Source organism: Mustela putorius, unplaced genomic scaffold (assembly GCF_011764305.1).
Source record: "Mustela putorius furo isolate JIRA1106 unplaced genomic scaffold, ASM1176430v1.1 tig00537227_pilon_pilon_pilon, whole genome shotgun sequence".
NCBI lineage: Eukaryota > Metazoa > Chordata > Mammalia > Carnivora > Mustelidae > Mustela > Mustela putorius.
The window spans coordinates 3,937,749-3,952,975 of record NW_025422368.1 but is presented as its reverse complement, the minus strand read 5'-3'; the positions used below and the strand labels follow the sequence as shown (position 1 = coordinate 3,952,975).

General features: G+C 50.8%; 1 protein-coding gene across 1 annotated transcript; it reads left to right on the top strand.

The window, feature by feature from the left end:
• The first annotated feature begins 3,372 nt into the window (after positions 1-3,372).
• On the top strand, positions 3,373-6,140 carry ANKRD33 (ankyrin repeat domain 33). Its single transcript, XM_004774709.3, has 4 exons — positions 3,373-3,493; positions 3,672-3,812; positions 5,270-5,671; positions 5,865-6,140. The coding sequence occupies exons 1-4, from the start codon at positions 3,373-3,375 to the stop codon at positions 5,969-5,971; spliced, it is 771 nt and encodes a 256-aa protein (XP_004774766.2). The 3' UTR covers positions 5,972-6,140.
• The last annotated feature ends 9,087 nt before the right edge of the window (positions 6,141-15,227 follow it).

Sequence of the window (15,227 nt, the reverse complement as noted above, 5' to 3'; positions counted from 1 at the left end):
ATAAAATCTAAAAAAAAAGGAGAAAAAAAAATCTGATGTATGCGTACAATGGAACTTTATGCAGCAGGAAGAGGAGGGGAGAAAGAAAGAAAGATAAAGGATATGCCCCTATGTCATTTATCAAGAGAGCAACGATTTTCCCAGGAGCCTTACCTATTAGACTACCGATTGCATTTCACTGGCCAAAACTGTGTTCCTCCACCAGACACGGTCATACTTAACTAAAACGTGACTAGAGAGAAGGGGGTCACAGATAGGGGTTGTGTCCTCTAATTAGTGATGTCTAACACATAATCTGGTAGATTTCTTCTAATTGTTGAAAGAATTACATAGCATGCATTCATCACATTTTACCGTGATGGCTAGAGGGACAGTAGCCATCTTGTGGACATGAGGAAAAGTCAAGAGGCTCCCAGAGAAGGCCCTGCCATCATCAGTTTATATCAACAACAGCTTATCCCTGAACTTCTTAATCTTGTGTGAAGAATAAACCCCTATTTGGTTAAGCCACTTGTGGCCGTTAGGGCTCAACAGTAGGCAACAGAAATAGATGTGGCCAGTTTAGATGTAAAGGAATAGAGAAACAGGTTCTAGGTTCAGAAACAACTCCCAGCTTTGAGAAGCACATGACTTCTGCCTGTGATCGGGAAGCAACAGTCATTACTAGAGGAAGCTGATGAATCAGGAAGCTCCTCACCAGAGCCCCACTGCATCTGTCCTGCTCTGTGACAGTAAAACACATGTCCCGTGGTATTTAGCTCTGTTCCAGATTTATGTCTTGCACAAGAGCAGAACCTAAATCACGGATTCCTGGCTCAAGGGAATCGAGGAAGTGTCGTTTTGGTTTTCCAGCTTCTGTAGTTCAGAAGAAACATGAAAAGGAGTTTTGGATCAATGTTGGCAGCCACCAAACCAAGGAGATCCGCTTTCGGTTACTTAAACCAAAGACACTCCCCACAGATACACTTCATAGAAAGTAACGAGGAGCCATCTCCAAAAAAGCATGGTGTGAAAAAAACAAACAAACAAACCAGAATGAGGTCTGTCACACAGTTCTAGGGTGCAGGTTAAAACATACATAAACCACATAGAGGAGGGGAGGAAAAAATAAAATAAGGCTGAAATCAGAGAGGGAGACAAACCATAAGAAACTCTTAACTCTAGGGAACAAATTGACGGTTGCTGGTGGGGAGGTAGAGGGGAGGAAGTGATGACTAACTGGGTTATGGACATTGGGAAGGGCACTTCACGTAATGAGCACTGGGTGTTGTGTGTAGAGGGTGAATCACTAAACTCTACCTCTGAAACTAATTTAAAAAACATACATAAACCAATACTACCTTTTTTTTAAAAAAAAAAAGATTTTATTTATTTGACAGAGAGAGAAATCACAAGTAGGCAAAGAGGCAGGCAGAGAGAGAGGGGGAAGCAGGTTCCCTGCTGAGCAGAGAGCTCCATGTGGGGCTCGATCCCAGAACCCCCAGACCATGACCCAAGCAGAAGGCAGAGGCTTAACTCACGGAGGCACCCAGGCGCCCCAATAAAATACCTTTTTAAATGCAGTTTACATTTTCAAGAATATATACATGCCAATTGATAAAGGGAAAGCAGGAGCATAATAGGCTATGGGGGATCTGTGAAGAAAGAGATAAATAAAGTAAAATAAAAAAGTTCTCATACGGGCTGATGGTGGGAGTGATATAAACAGATGACCACGGTTGGCTCCGTTTTCTACACCTGAGGTCCAAAACTGACCCATTACATTTAATATTTAGTTTTAATTTACTTTAAAGAATGGTTCAAAAATTATTAATACATAATTGTAAATAATGTAATTCAATTATTGTAATTTTTTTAAAGACTTTATTTATTTGACAGAGAGAGATGACAGTAGACAGAGAGGCAGGCAGAGAGAGAGAGAGAGAGAGAAGCAGGTTCCCTGCTGAGCAGAGAGCCAGCGGCTTAACCCACTGAGCCACCCAGGCGCCCCCAATTATTGTAGTTTTAATGCAATCTAAATATTCCATACTGAATTTACCATATCAAAACTAGTCCATGAAACTTACTATACCATAATTCTGTCCTCCTAATTAGACAATTCTTTATATTTTAATTTCCCCAGAACCTCAAAAAAAAAAAAAAAGGCCAGGTAACCTCCAGAGCTCCACCTCCCCCAGTTCTAGCCCCTGTTCATCGCGAACCCTCTCCTTCCACCACTCCAGCTCCGCGGAAGGGAAAGAGACTTCAGGCTTACGCGGCTGGGTAGGGACCCCTCACGACCCTCCAGCCTCGGAAAGTTCTGCTACGGGTTCGGGAGGTGGAAGGTGAGCACGTTTTGGCGGGGCGGGGTCTTACCCAGAGCCTCCTCCGCGGGGGAGGAGCCTCCTTGATTGGGCCCCGCCCACTCATGGGCGGGCTCTCTGGCCGGTCCTGGTCTCTGGGAGAGGAGGGCACCCCCCCCCCTCCCGGTCCCCCCCCCCGCCCCCGCCCCATTCCCGTTCGCTACTGACCCGGCTTGATCCAGCTCAGCTCCGGGGTGTTTGCAGCAGCTCTTTGCCTAAGTCCAGCCATCTGTTACCTGCCTTGTTTCCTGGGGAGAGCGAGTCCTCCTCCCGCTGTTCTGGAGATCCCGCAAGTGTGCCCCCAGGAGCCTGGGGGCTGCTGCGGGCCCCGGCAATGACTGCCTCCTAGGGAGCCTCCACACCTGGGTAAGTGGGAAAGAGAAGACCGCCCCTCTCCTTGACTCTCACTGGGATCCTCACAGCGAACCACTTCTGCCCTCTTAGGGCTCCTGCCCACAGTTTGTCTTCTCCTAAGTTGGGTAGGGTGCTGGGACCCTTCCCTGGCGTACAGGGAGAACTGTTCCCCTCCGTTCTGTGTTACAGGTGCCAGCTGCGTGACGCTGAGGAACGGGCGTTCTTGCCCCCACCCCGCGCTCCAACTGGAAGAGGAAGAGCCGGAGTTGCCCAGGGGTGGGCTGGGCATGTCTGAGTCTTCATCCTGCCCCACCGGCCAGGAGACCCCTGCCCCAGGCTGTAGGCTGGGGGCCTTGTACTGGGGCTGTGTCCGCAATGACCCTGTCCAGCTTCAAGCCACGTTGGATGGTGGGGTCTCCCCAGAAGAAGCCACCGAGGTGGATGGCAACGGGAGGGTGAGCTACCTCAGGTGTTTCCCAGTGCAGCTAGAGCAACCCTGTGTCCTTGCCACAGGACATTTATCCAGTGCCTGGATCCGTGGGAGGAAGGGAGGGGTCGAGGGTAGGTCTAACCAGAGGCTAAACAAGATGGATGTGGGTTTAGAGGGCACAGGGGCTCCAAGGAGATCCTGGAAAAAAGCGCAGGGGCTGAGCTGCTCCTCTCCCAGACAGGTCTCATGGTTGCCTGCTACCGAGGCTTCGAGAGTGTTGTGGCTCTGCTCAGCCGCTGCCCTTTCCTCGATGTGAACCAGCAGGATAAAGAAGGGGACACTGCCCTCATGCTGGCTGCCCAAGCAGGTGAGAGACTGTTAACCTTACCATCCACCAGTTTCCCCCACTTCAGACAGGGTCACAATCCCATACTTTTTGTATTGTGTTCTTCCACCTCAAAGACTGTTGTGTTTGGTGGAGGGTGAGTTTGGGGCTTCATCACCCTCTTTGGGGAGAGCTAAGCTCTGTCCTTGGTACTCTGCAGGCCATGTGCCTCTGGTGAGTCTTCTGCTCAACTATTACCCGGGCCTGGACCTGGAGCGCCGAGACCAGCGGGGGCTAACAGCACTGATGAAGGCTGCTGTGCGGAACCGTTCGGAATGCGTGGCTGCCCTCCTCATGGCAGGTGCATGGGGCCTGGACCAGGATTTGTGACAACCAGTTCCTCCCCAAGCCTTCCAGCCTGAGGCTTAGTCAGCCGTGTAGTTACAGAGAGAAGAGAGGTGGACACGGAGGATCAATCTAGGCCGACTTCCTGGAGGAGGGGAGTGTGCTTGAGTTTCTCAGAATCAACGAAGTCTAGCTATTGATGTCTCTGTTTTTTTTTTTTTATATATAAGTTAATATTTTTATTTATTTGACAGAGAGAGATCACAAGTAGGCAGAGAGGCTGGCAGAAAGAGAGAAGCAGGTTCCCCACCGAGCAGAGAGCCCGACATGAGGCTCGATCCCAGGACCCTGGGATCATGACTTGAGCCGAAGGCAGAGGCTTAACCCACTGAGCCACCCAGATGCCCCTTGATGTCTCTGTTTACATTGTGCATGTTGGTCTCAGAAAAGAAAGCTTGGGAGGAAAACCTAGACCAGCTAGAAAAACAAAAAATGCTGATATCTGGAACCAGACTGTTGGGTTCTAGTTTTGGCTCAGCCACTAGCTGAGTGACCCTGGGCAGAAGCCTTCTCTCTCCGGGACTTACCAGTATAAAGAGGGTGTTGGTTTTTTCTGGGATGACTTCTGTCTCTGACAAGCCAGGGTTTCAGGGACACGATGATATGTAGTTGAGGCGTGTGGCTGAGTGGAGTTGTTCACACTGCTCATGAAGTCTTGGGCCTCCACTATTTCTTCAGGTGGGACTACCATCTGTTGGTCACCCTGGGGACCCCTGGCCTCCAACTCTTCCTTTCCCTACCCCATCTGACTGTGTTTGGGATGAGAAGGGAGAAAACTCTGCAACCTCCTTTTACCCCAAAATGACTGTTATCTCCCCAGCCCAGATTAGAGGGGTGTGGTGATGAGAAGAATGAGGAGTGGGGGCCCATAGGACCCCCCTCCACTTGCCCAGCATTTGCCACTCAGGCCTCCCTTGTCCTGGGCGACCTGCCCACCATCTGTTCCTCGGCTCCTTACAGGTTTACAGGGCCCTCCACCAGGTCTCTCTGAAGTCTTTTTTACTCTCTGGACTTCACTGTTTTCTTCTTTAGTCTTTTTTTTTTTTTTTTAAAGGATTTTATTTATTTATTTCGGGGAGAAAGAGCACAAGCAAGGGGAGTGGCAGGGAGGGAAAAGCAGGCTCTCACTGAGCAAGGAGCCCCATACGGGACTTGATCCTTAGACTCTGGTATCATGACCTGAGCTGCCGCCCAGGTACCCCTTCTTCTTTAGTCTTAAACAGGAGATTGGGCTCTGGGGCTGATACTGTCCTGATACTGTAGCCGGTCACAGCTCCCAGATTCCAGCTGCAGAAGGAGGGGCCTCTGTGGTTTGTAATCCTCCCCAAAATCAGTCCCGGGGCTAAAGAATCTGCCCTTCTGCAAGTCACCAGTCCCTGTCCCATCCCATGTCACTCCTGTGCCCCCTCCCAGGTGCTGACCTGACAGCGGTGGATCCTCTTCGGGGCAAGACGGCCCTAGAATGGGCACTGCTGACCGACAGCTTCGACACTGTGCAGAGGATCCGGGCGCTGCTGCGGCGCCCCCAAATAGAGCAGCTGAGCCAGCATTACCAGCCCGAGTGGCCAGCCTTGCCTGGGCTCGTGGCTCAGGCCCAGGCCCAGGCCCAGGCTACCCCATCTCTCCTAGAGCGACTGCAGGCCACTTTGAGCCTCCCCTTTGCCCAGTCTCCTCAGGAGGGGGGTGTCCTGGACCACCTCGTGACCATCACCACCAGCCTGGCCAGTCCCTTCCTCACCACGGCCTGCCATACCCTGTGCCCTGACCAGCCACCTGCGCTGGGCACCCGAAGCAAGTCTGTGCCAGAGCTGCTAGGCACTGCCCCACCCCCTCCCCCAGCCCCCCACCCCCCCAGGTAGTCCCTGGCTCCCGGGTCCTCATCCCCTACCAGAGCCGTCAGGGTGTGCTGAGTATGTGCCCTCAGTGGCTACAGCCCAGGGACAGTAGTAGCCCCAGGCCCCCAAACCCCAAGATCCGCCTCTCCAAGGCACCCTCATCTTACACACAGTACAAGCCAGAGCCCAGGCGCAGAGAGAATCAAAGCCTAGCCCTTCCTGTCTGGAGATACCAGGAGCTCAGGATGGAGAGGAAGAGGAGGGAGGAGGAGGAGGGTAGGTGAGCACAGAATTAGAGGAAGATGGATGAGGCCAGGCTGAGAACAGGTGATCAGGTCCCTCCCTAAGGCTCCTTCACCCTCTAGAGCCCTTTCTGCTTTCCCATTGCTCTCTGTACAAATGCTTCTGCGCTCTCCTTGAGAGGTTATTCATACGGCATTGTTTGCAATCATCAGAGTGAAAACAACCTAAGTGTTCATCAACTTAGCTAGGCAACTAGCTAAGTTCCTTATGGGTGTGATCATAGTACATCCATAGGATGTATTCTGCACAGTGGTAAAACAAAGTTAAGGAAGCTTTGTATGTTCTGATATGAAACTGTCTTCGAGATGTATTAAGTGTCAATAATCAAGGGGTGAAACAGCGTGAATGGCGTGCTACTGTTTGTCAAGGGAAAATGTGCACCGAGATAAACTTGATGGATACAAACGTATACTGAGTACCAGGGAGCATTTAACTACTTAGTGAATGAAGGAATGAAGGAGGAAAGGAAAAACCGTTACCTGACGGTGGAGAGAAAAATGCCTGAATAAGATTGGAAAGGCAAGTACAAAAAGGTTTAATTCCTACTTAGCAATAAAACCATCCCTTTTTTGTTCTGCCAGAGAAAAATAGTTTGCTATTTATCAGTCTTCAGCAGCTTAACCTCTTAACTTTATGTAAGGTCTGGGCCCTAATAAAGAGTAAATAGTATGTCAGACAAAATTACTTTCCCTTGATGACCCATAGGTGGGGTTATTAGCCAATGATCTAAAATTGCTTGAAAAGGCACTTAGTAATTTTTTGTGTGTGTTATTTATAGTTTTTTCTCACTTTTTTTTTTTAGATTTTATTTATTTATTTGACAGACAGAGATCACAAGTAGACAGAGAGAGAGGAAGGGAAGCAGGCTCCCCACTGAGCAGAGAGCCCGATGTGGGGCTTGATCCCAGGACCCTGGGATCATGACCTGAGCCGAAGGCAGAGGCATTAACCCACTGAGCCACCCAGGCGCCCCACTTTTTTTTTTTTTTAAAGATTCTATTTTTAAAGTAATCGCCACACCCAAGGTGGGACTCAAACTCATAACCCTGGGATCAAGAGTCACGTGCTCCTCCGACTGAGCCAGGCAGGCGCCCCTGGGTATTTTTTCTTAATGCATTTGCTTATTTGTAATAGTAAAAGCAACCATTTGCAAAGTGCTTACTATATACATTAATGTGTTTAACACTCCCAATAATCTTGTGAGGGTTTTATCTTTGAGGACACAGGACACTCAGAAGGGAAGGCATTACCTGGGGTCACACAGCTAGAAACTGGTAGAGATCAAGATTGAGAGCCAGCCATCTAGTTGTGGAGGCCAGGCTCTCCACTGGAGCCCTGCTGCCTCACTGGAACCTCACTGGGAAGAAACATGGTCGTTTGCTCAGCAAGATGACTGAGCAACTGACCCAGGGCAGAAGGGAAACTTTTCACTGAATATCTTTTTGAAACTTTTGACTTTTTTAAAAAAGATTTTATTTATTTGACACAGAGAGAGAAATCACAAGTAGCCAGAGAGGCAAGAAGAGAGAGAGGGGGAAGCAGGCTCCCTGCTGAGCAAGCCCTACACATTTCTCAATCCCAGGACCCTGAGATTGACTTGAGCCGAAGGCAGATGCTTAACCTGCTGAGCCACCCAGGCAGCCCGACTTTTTTTTTTTTTTTAAGATTTTATTTATTTGACAGAGAGACACAGAGAGAGGGAACACAAGCAGGGGGAGTGGGAGAGGGAGAAGCAGGCTTCCTGTCAAGCAGAGAGCCTGATGTGGGGCTCAATCCCAGGACCCTGGGATCATGACCTGAGCCGAAGGCAGACGCCCAACAACTGAGCCACCCAGGTGCCCCAAAACTTTAGACGTTTTTTAAAAAGCTTCATTTTTTACAACAGTTTGAGATTTACAGAGGAGTTGTGGCAATGGTGCAGAGTTCCCATACTCCACACTCAGTGACCTCTTGTCAACATGCATATAATGCGTGCATTACAATTAGTGAACCAATATTAATGCATTATTACTAAAGTCAAAACTTGTTTCAGATTTCCTTAGATTTTCCCTGATGTCCCTTTTTATTTATTTATTTATTTATTTTTAAAGATTTTATTTATTTGACAGAGATCACAAGTAGGCAGAGAGGCAGGCAGAGAGAGAGGGGGAGGCAGGCTCCCTGCTGAGCAGAGAGCCTGATGTGGGGCTCGAACCCAGGACCCTGAGATCATGACCTGAGCTGAAGGCAGTGGCTTTAACCCGCTGGGCCACCCAGGCATCCCTGATGTCCCTTTTCTGTCCAGAATTCCATCCACAATATCATATAACATTTAGTTGTCATGCCTTTGTAGATTCCTCTTGACTGTAATGACTTGTCTAATTTTCCTTGTTTCTGATGACTGTGACGATTTTGAGGAGTACTGATCAGGTGTTTTGTAGAATATTCCTCAACTGGGATTTATTTGATGTTTTTCTCATGATGAGACTGGGGTTATTGGCTTTCAGGAGGAAGACCACAGAGGTGACATGCCATTCCCATCACATTCCATGAAGGGTACGTGCTGTGAACATCATGGTTGAGGGAACCTCAATCACCTGGCTGAAGTAGGGTTTCTCAGGTTTCTCCCTGTGATGTTTCTCTTCCCCCTTCCTAGATCATGCTCTTTGGAAGGAAGTCATTACATGAAGCCCACAATGAAGAAGTGGGGTGTTACATTCCAACTTCTTGGGGGTGGAGTATCCACATATATTACTCGGAATTGTTCTGCACAGAACATTTTGACTTTTTAGTCATGTATTACTAGATTTTGAAAAATTAAAAAATAAACCTGTTCTTTGAATAGGGAGAGCATGGAGACACACACTGAGGTGAGAGCGACTATTTGGGTTAGACGGTGTGTGATTTCTCCAGGGGGTTCTTTATGTTTTGTTTTGTTTCGTTTTTAAGGATTTGTTTATGTATTTGAAATGGAGCACGCGAGCATGAGTCGGGGAGGGACACAGAGAGAGGGAGAGAGAGAGAAGCGGACTCCTGCTGAGCGTGGAGCCCACTGTGACATGGGGCTCGATCCCAGGACCCTGAGATCATGACCCGAGCTGCAACTGAGTCAGCAGCTCAGTTGACTGAGTCACCCAGACTTCCCTTTGCTGGAGGCTTCTGAAGGCAAGTATGGTGGATTGGACTAGATTCCAGGCTGATTTACCATTTCCTACCTGTGATTAAGACAATTTCCTCTTGCCTCTGTTTTTTCATCTGTTCATGGGGGGAAGACAGAATTTTGGGAAAGATCCATTAGAAAATCTGGGTTAAGAGGCCCCATTAAACTGTAAAGTGCTACCAAGGTTTGAGGTACTGTGGAAGGGTCCTGGGGGACTGAGTTTGACTGAGCTATTTCTGGGCCTCCGGGATGGAGCTGGGGTCCTTTCCTCCCATCGAAGATGGAAAGAAACTACCTCTGCAAGCTTGGAACAGTGTGGTGGTTACACGCTTCAGGCTGGGAGATGGCTGGTGACCTTGGGCAAGTCAGCCTGTCTGAGCCTCCAGGCTCTCACACACACCATGGAGGTGACACTAACATGTCAGCACGGGGCCGCTGAGAGAATTCAGCCAGCTGGAACTGTCCTGGCCTTAGCATCACTATTGCCCTATTGAATCCTCATGACCTTCCTATTTTATAGTCAAGGGAACAGACCATGATTAAGGGACTTGCGCAAGGTCACCAACTGATAGAGGAGAAGTGGCAGTCGGAGCTCTCGTCTGTGGACCCTGGAGTCTGTTTCCTTTCCACAGCGGCACATGGCCTCTGCCCATGGCCCGGCTGCCTGGGCTTTCTGAGCCTCTCCCTGCCACGTCTAACCAGCCTGAGTTGTCCTAGGGCACAGGGGTGACGTCAGCATCTTCAGGACCAGAGAACTAACCCTCCGTGCTCGCTCTCCCTCCTGGCCAGCATGGGCTGGATCTGGGCTGGGGGCTTCCACAAGCAGGCAGCCATCCTCCCACAGAAGCAGCCTCTTCACCTTGGAGCCCCACCATCGGTCCCCAGCCATCCTGGGGCAGCTCTCGTCCCAGGTCTGCAGTCCCACAAGTACCCCACCCAGGCCAAGCAAGCCTTTTGTCCCGAATCCTCTAACAGCTTCTGACAGCCTTTCAGGCTTCCAGAGAGGAAAGACACCGATGGGAGCTGCTCTGCTTGTGCCGCCCAAACATCCCAGCTTCACCACCAACATCCCAGCTTCTTCCCATGCCAGGCCAGCTCCTGCAGCCTGGCATGGAGTCCCCGTCAGTCGAGGCCGGGGAACCCAGGGCCAGGTTCCTGACTGTGCAGAGCATGGCCCTGCAAAAGCACCCTGCTCAGGCCAACTCCTGACTTTGGATCCCGGCTCTGCTTCTGACCATCTCCATGACCCAGGCCCACTCCCAGCCTCAGTCTCCTAATTTGTAACATTCAGCCGTGATAGTATATAATCTTTACTTCTCAGGGTTGTCCTGCAGCCTAAACAGGGGGTGGGCTATGTGGGCACTGAGTGTGGCCCTGCCTGACAGTCAGCAGCCCCATCAACAACAGGTTTTGTGACTGGGCTGATCTGCAAGGGGTGTGGCCAAGGGGGTGGCTCTGGGGAGAAGGCCAGTGGGACATGTCCTGGGAACCCCGTGGCATCCCCCCATGACCCCAGGATGCTACTCTGGTGGGCCTTGAAGTGGAGACATGCTTATCCCAGACAGCTTTCTCAGAGCCAATCCTGGAAACTCTTCCCCCTTCCCCCCGGGCACTCTTGGCCCGCTGCCTGTCCGTACAGCACTGACAGCAGCCAGCCTGCTCCCTGCATGTGCCTGTGCACCCTCACCCTGCCCAACAGGGGCTCCTACAAAAGGGACTGAAAAGTTGGCTTTTCGGACACACTGGGATGTCAGCCAGCCTTGTGAGGACTCCTGGGACAGCCTTCCCTCTGTCTTGCATGGGCCGAACCTGGGTCTGTCTCCCCAGTTCCTGGCTCTGCGCCTAGCCCCTTACAGGTGTAATGAATGTGTGTACATAAGAACTAAGTTCAGGCTCCACCAAAGTCTGGGATGCTTAGAGCACCCTTTGTTATTGCCTTCCTCTTTATAGGGACTGTCCTGGTCTAAGAGCCAGTGTCCCCAGTCATCCCAGGGCACACCCCAGAGAAGTCCTGCTGGGCCAAGCAAGACAAGGTAAGGGAGTACATATATGTAGGGGGGACAGAGGGACAGGTGGAGACTCATTGGTTCATGGTCCCTTTCTTCTAAGCTGGGGCACCTGGACAGGATTCCCTCCCCTCCAGCAGTCATACTTCCCAAATGGTTGGAACCATCCGTGCATCTTCCATTCCCCACACTTTCTTCCCCATTCCCCACCCATTCCTGTCCCTGGCCTCTGAGTACACTTCTGCCGTCAGATTTCCGCTGGCCTCCCTGTCAAACCCACCTGGCCAGGGTTCCTGCAGACAATCGGAGCCGTTCCCTTCTCTCCTTTTCCTCAGAGGGACCCTGGCTGTTCATGGTTAAAGAAGGTACCACATCCGTAGGAGGACTGACTGGAGAGCAAGGCTTGGAGTTGGAGGGACTGTGCAGCCTGGATTGGTCACATGGGCAATGTCATGTGCCAACACACCACCAGCCCAGGTCCCATAGGGCCCTGCAGTTCCCCGGGCTCAGAAGTATACACAGGCCCACTGCCCCTCCCCCCAAAAGGACACATAAACCCACCCCGTCACAGGGACACAAAGACTCAGACCCAAGGACTGGGAAAAGTAAAGACAGGGTTCCCTGTCCCTGGGGTGCCATCCCGCCCCTCCCCCAGCCCTGCTGCTCCCCAGCACTCCCCATTCCCCAGCTGTCCAGCTCCAGGCATTGCCCCTTGGACTGTGCTCTGAGCTGTAGACTGTCCAGCTCTTTGGAGTGGGAGTTGGTGGGGGGAAGAGGGCCAAGGCTTACCCTCGAGGTCACCCTTAGACCTCGCTGAAAAGCCATGGTCCCTTGGAGGAGGAGAGAGGGGAGCAGGTCAAAACCTAAATCTTGCTTGGTGGTTATTTACTTCAGACCTGCCTTGGAGACCTCCTGACCTCTGTTTCCTACATCCGTGGCCCTGATCTGCTGTGGGGGCAGAGGTCTGTGGGTGAGGAGGTCCAGGAGGTCCAGGGATCAAGGGATCAAGAGCTTGCTGACGGCCGTCCATACCAGGCTGTCCGGGGCTGCAAGGCCAGAGCCCGGGCACGGATGCCGGAGGGGTGGGAAAGAGGCAGGATTTATGGCATTTCCCCTCCAGCTGGAAACAAAGGCAGATTCCTGTGTCCAGTTCCAGCAATCCGGTCCCACCCACCCGAGTGACTGGAGCTGAAGGAAATCCCGCTGGCCTGTGGCCTCACCCAGCCACCCAGACCCTCTTTCGAACAATCTCTCCCAGCTGGGGCTATAACCAGCTCGCAAATTCTGGGGACCCCCCTCCTTGTCTAAATACCAAGCCCTTCCCATTGGGTTTAGTCCGTTTAACCCCTCAGACTCTGTCCTCAGGCAACAAGGGTCCCCTTGGCACCATCCAGGAGCCTCCCAGACCCCCAACCCCTTGCCGGGCAACTCTGCCCACCCTTGCCCTACAAATTTGGGATCTGCTTTTCTTTAGAGTGAAGAGTCTTGATGACTCTATGAACTCCCATGCCATCCTAAATGCTCAGCCTGACCTTCCAAGCATCTCTAATGATCTTTCAATTAACAAAACAAAAACAAATAAATGGCCTACATTCCAAAGCTTTAAATTAAGGGCAGAGGATGCCTGGGTGGCTCAGTTGGTCAAGTTGGACGACTCTTGATCTCAGGGTCATGAGTTCAGGCCCCATGTTGGGTGTAGAGAGTTCTTAAAAATAAAATCTTAAAAAAAGAAAATAATGCCTGAAGGTTTTAAATGTAGAAGCAGCCGAAAGACAAATATTGTACGGTGTCACTTAATCCAAACCAAGGCAAACTTACAGACACGGAGAACAGAAAAGTGGTTGCCAGTGCTGAAGACTGGGGAACTAGGGAGAGAGGTTGGTGAAAGGTAAAAACTTGCAGCTAGAAGATGAATAAGGTCTGGGGATCTAATGTAAAATATCGTGACTATCCGTAGTTGAGAATACTGTCTTGTATAATTGAGATTACCTAATTGTGTAGAACTTAAATTCTTTCAAGATTTTATTAATTTATTTGACAGAGAGAGAGAGAGCGAGCCCACAAGTAAGCAGAGTGGCAGGCAGAGGGAAAGGGAGAAGCAGTCTTCCCACTGAGTAGGGAGCCCAATGAGGGGCTTGATCCCAGGACCCTGGAATCATGACCTGAGCCAAAGGCAGCAGCCTAACCAACTGAGCCACCCAGGCGCCCCTAGAACTTAAATTCTATTCCCAAAAAACTTCTCAACAACAACAACAAAAAGATAAATATGAGGGTAATGGATGTGTGGGTTTGTTTTTTTTTTTTTGGTTTGGTTTTTTTTTTTCATGGAAAGAATCCTTATACCTTGTATCTGTGTATGAAATCTTTATGATACACACTTCAAATATCTTATAATTTTATTTGTCAACGGACGTCAACAAAGCTGAAAAAAGAAGGAGAGACAGCAGTGTGAACATACTATTCAGAGTTAGCAAATGAACGACAGAGAAAGGAATAGCTGAGACTTTGGGAAGGGGGTGGGCCTCAGCAAGAGGGTCTGGGGCTGGGCACAGGTGCTTCTCCTTATAAGGTTTCTCTGCAGAATCCCATTTCTTTATTTCACTGCCCTGCTTATTTGGGATCTTTAGAATTTTTTTTCCGGAACGGTCACCTCATCCTTCCAAGTCCTCTGCAGTGTGCTCTGCCTTCCTCTGGATAGCTAACCCTCGTGTAGGTACCTAGAAGCCCACGAAGCAGCAGGTGGTACTCGTCTTGGACCGGAAACAGAGCCTCCGAAAGGAAACAGAGCCTCTGATCACCTGCCTCCCGGTTCACGCTCTTTCTCCCACCCCACAGCTCAGCCTCCCTCTTGCACACAGCCAGACATCTGTGTGGGTTTTACAGCTGGTAGGGGATTCTCCTAGATCATTTGCCTTTAGGCAGAGAATGTGGTAGAGAAGGAACGGTCAGCACCTGGCACAGGTGTGGAGATGAAGGCTCACATGCGGACACTCCAAGTCCAAGCCCAGGACTCTTTCCCACAGCAGTGGGGCTGGTTTGGGGGACAAGTCAGAGCCTTAAGGGAGCCTATGGGAAGGGGCCTGTGGGGTGGGGGCCAGTGGGGAGGGGCAGTGGGGAGGGGCTTGCTGGGGAGGGGGTGGTGCTGGAGCAGAGCCCCAGGCTGCACCGTAGGCCAACTCACCCTGAGCCATTGTGTGGGCACTGCCCAGTCTCAGACCTGCTGTTCTGACATGCTACCCCTTCCTTCAGGGTTTCCATCCTGGGATGAGTCATCCTGATGGCCCAGGGATAGGCGAGGAGCGGATGAACCCACCTAGGGGACATCCTGGAGGAGCTGGAGAGGAAGAGGAAGGTGACTCGGTGGCTCCAAGTCTGGCAATCTGGCCCCTGCCTGCCAGCCTCTTCCTGGAGGGCTGGGCAGGCTCTGGCTGCTGTGCCCTCCCCAGACCTTAGCACCAGCCATGTCTCCTTTCCACGAGAGCCGTGATGGACTGGCTGGGTGGGACCAGACCATTTTCTGAATTGTAGAACCAAACAAGTTGATAGAAGGCTGGGCACGACCTTCGGAAGTATCTGGTTTAAACCCCTCAATGTCCAGAGGAAGAAACTGAGGCCTAGAGAGATGATCCAGGCCCGAAACCCAGGCCCCATGACCCCTGGTTTATTGTTGCCTTTGGGACACAATCGATGGTGCTTCTGCTCAGAACTGAAGGAGACGTGGAGAGGTCGCTTCTCCCTCCCGCTCCAGGAAAAACTCAGGCCGTGTCCAGCCCACAAAGCTCGCTCTGTCCTCTGTGTTGAATAAATGGACAAACAGAATTCACAGGTATCTGCCCCACTTCTCTCCTAAAGGAGACCCACGGTTCTTCTGGTTCTTCTTCGACCTCAGGTAGCAGAACCTTGTTCTACTGTTTCCATGTTTCTTGCATTTGAAAAATCTCTAGGTTGGCTGATCTAAATCTCCCACTCCACAATTTAAATGAAGCAAAGCCCAGCTCACCCTCTCTGCTAATTCAGCGCCCCTCCCCCCCGCCCTTGTTTTTTCTTCCTACTCATCCTGGTGCAGAACCAGCTACATAATCTGTAGG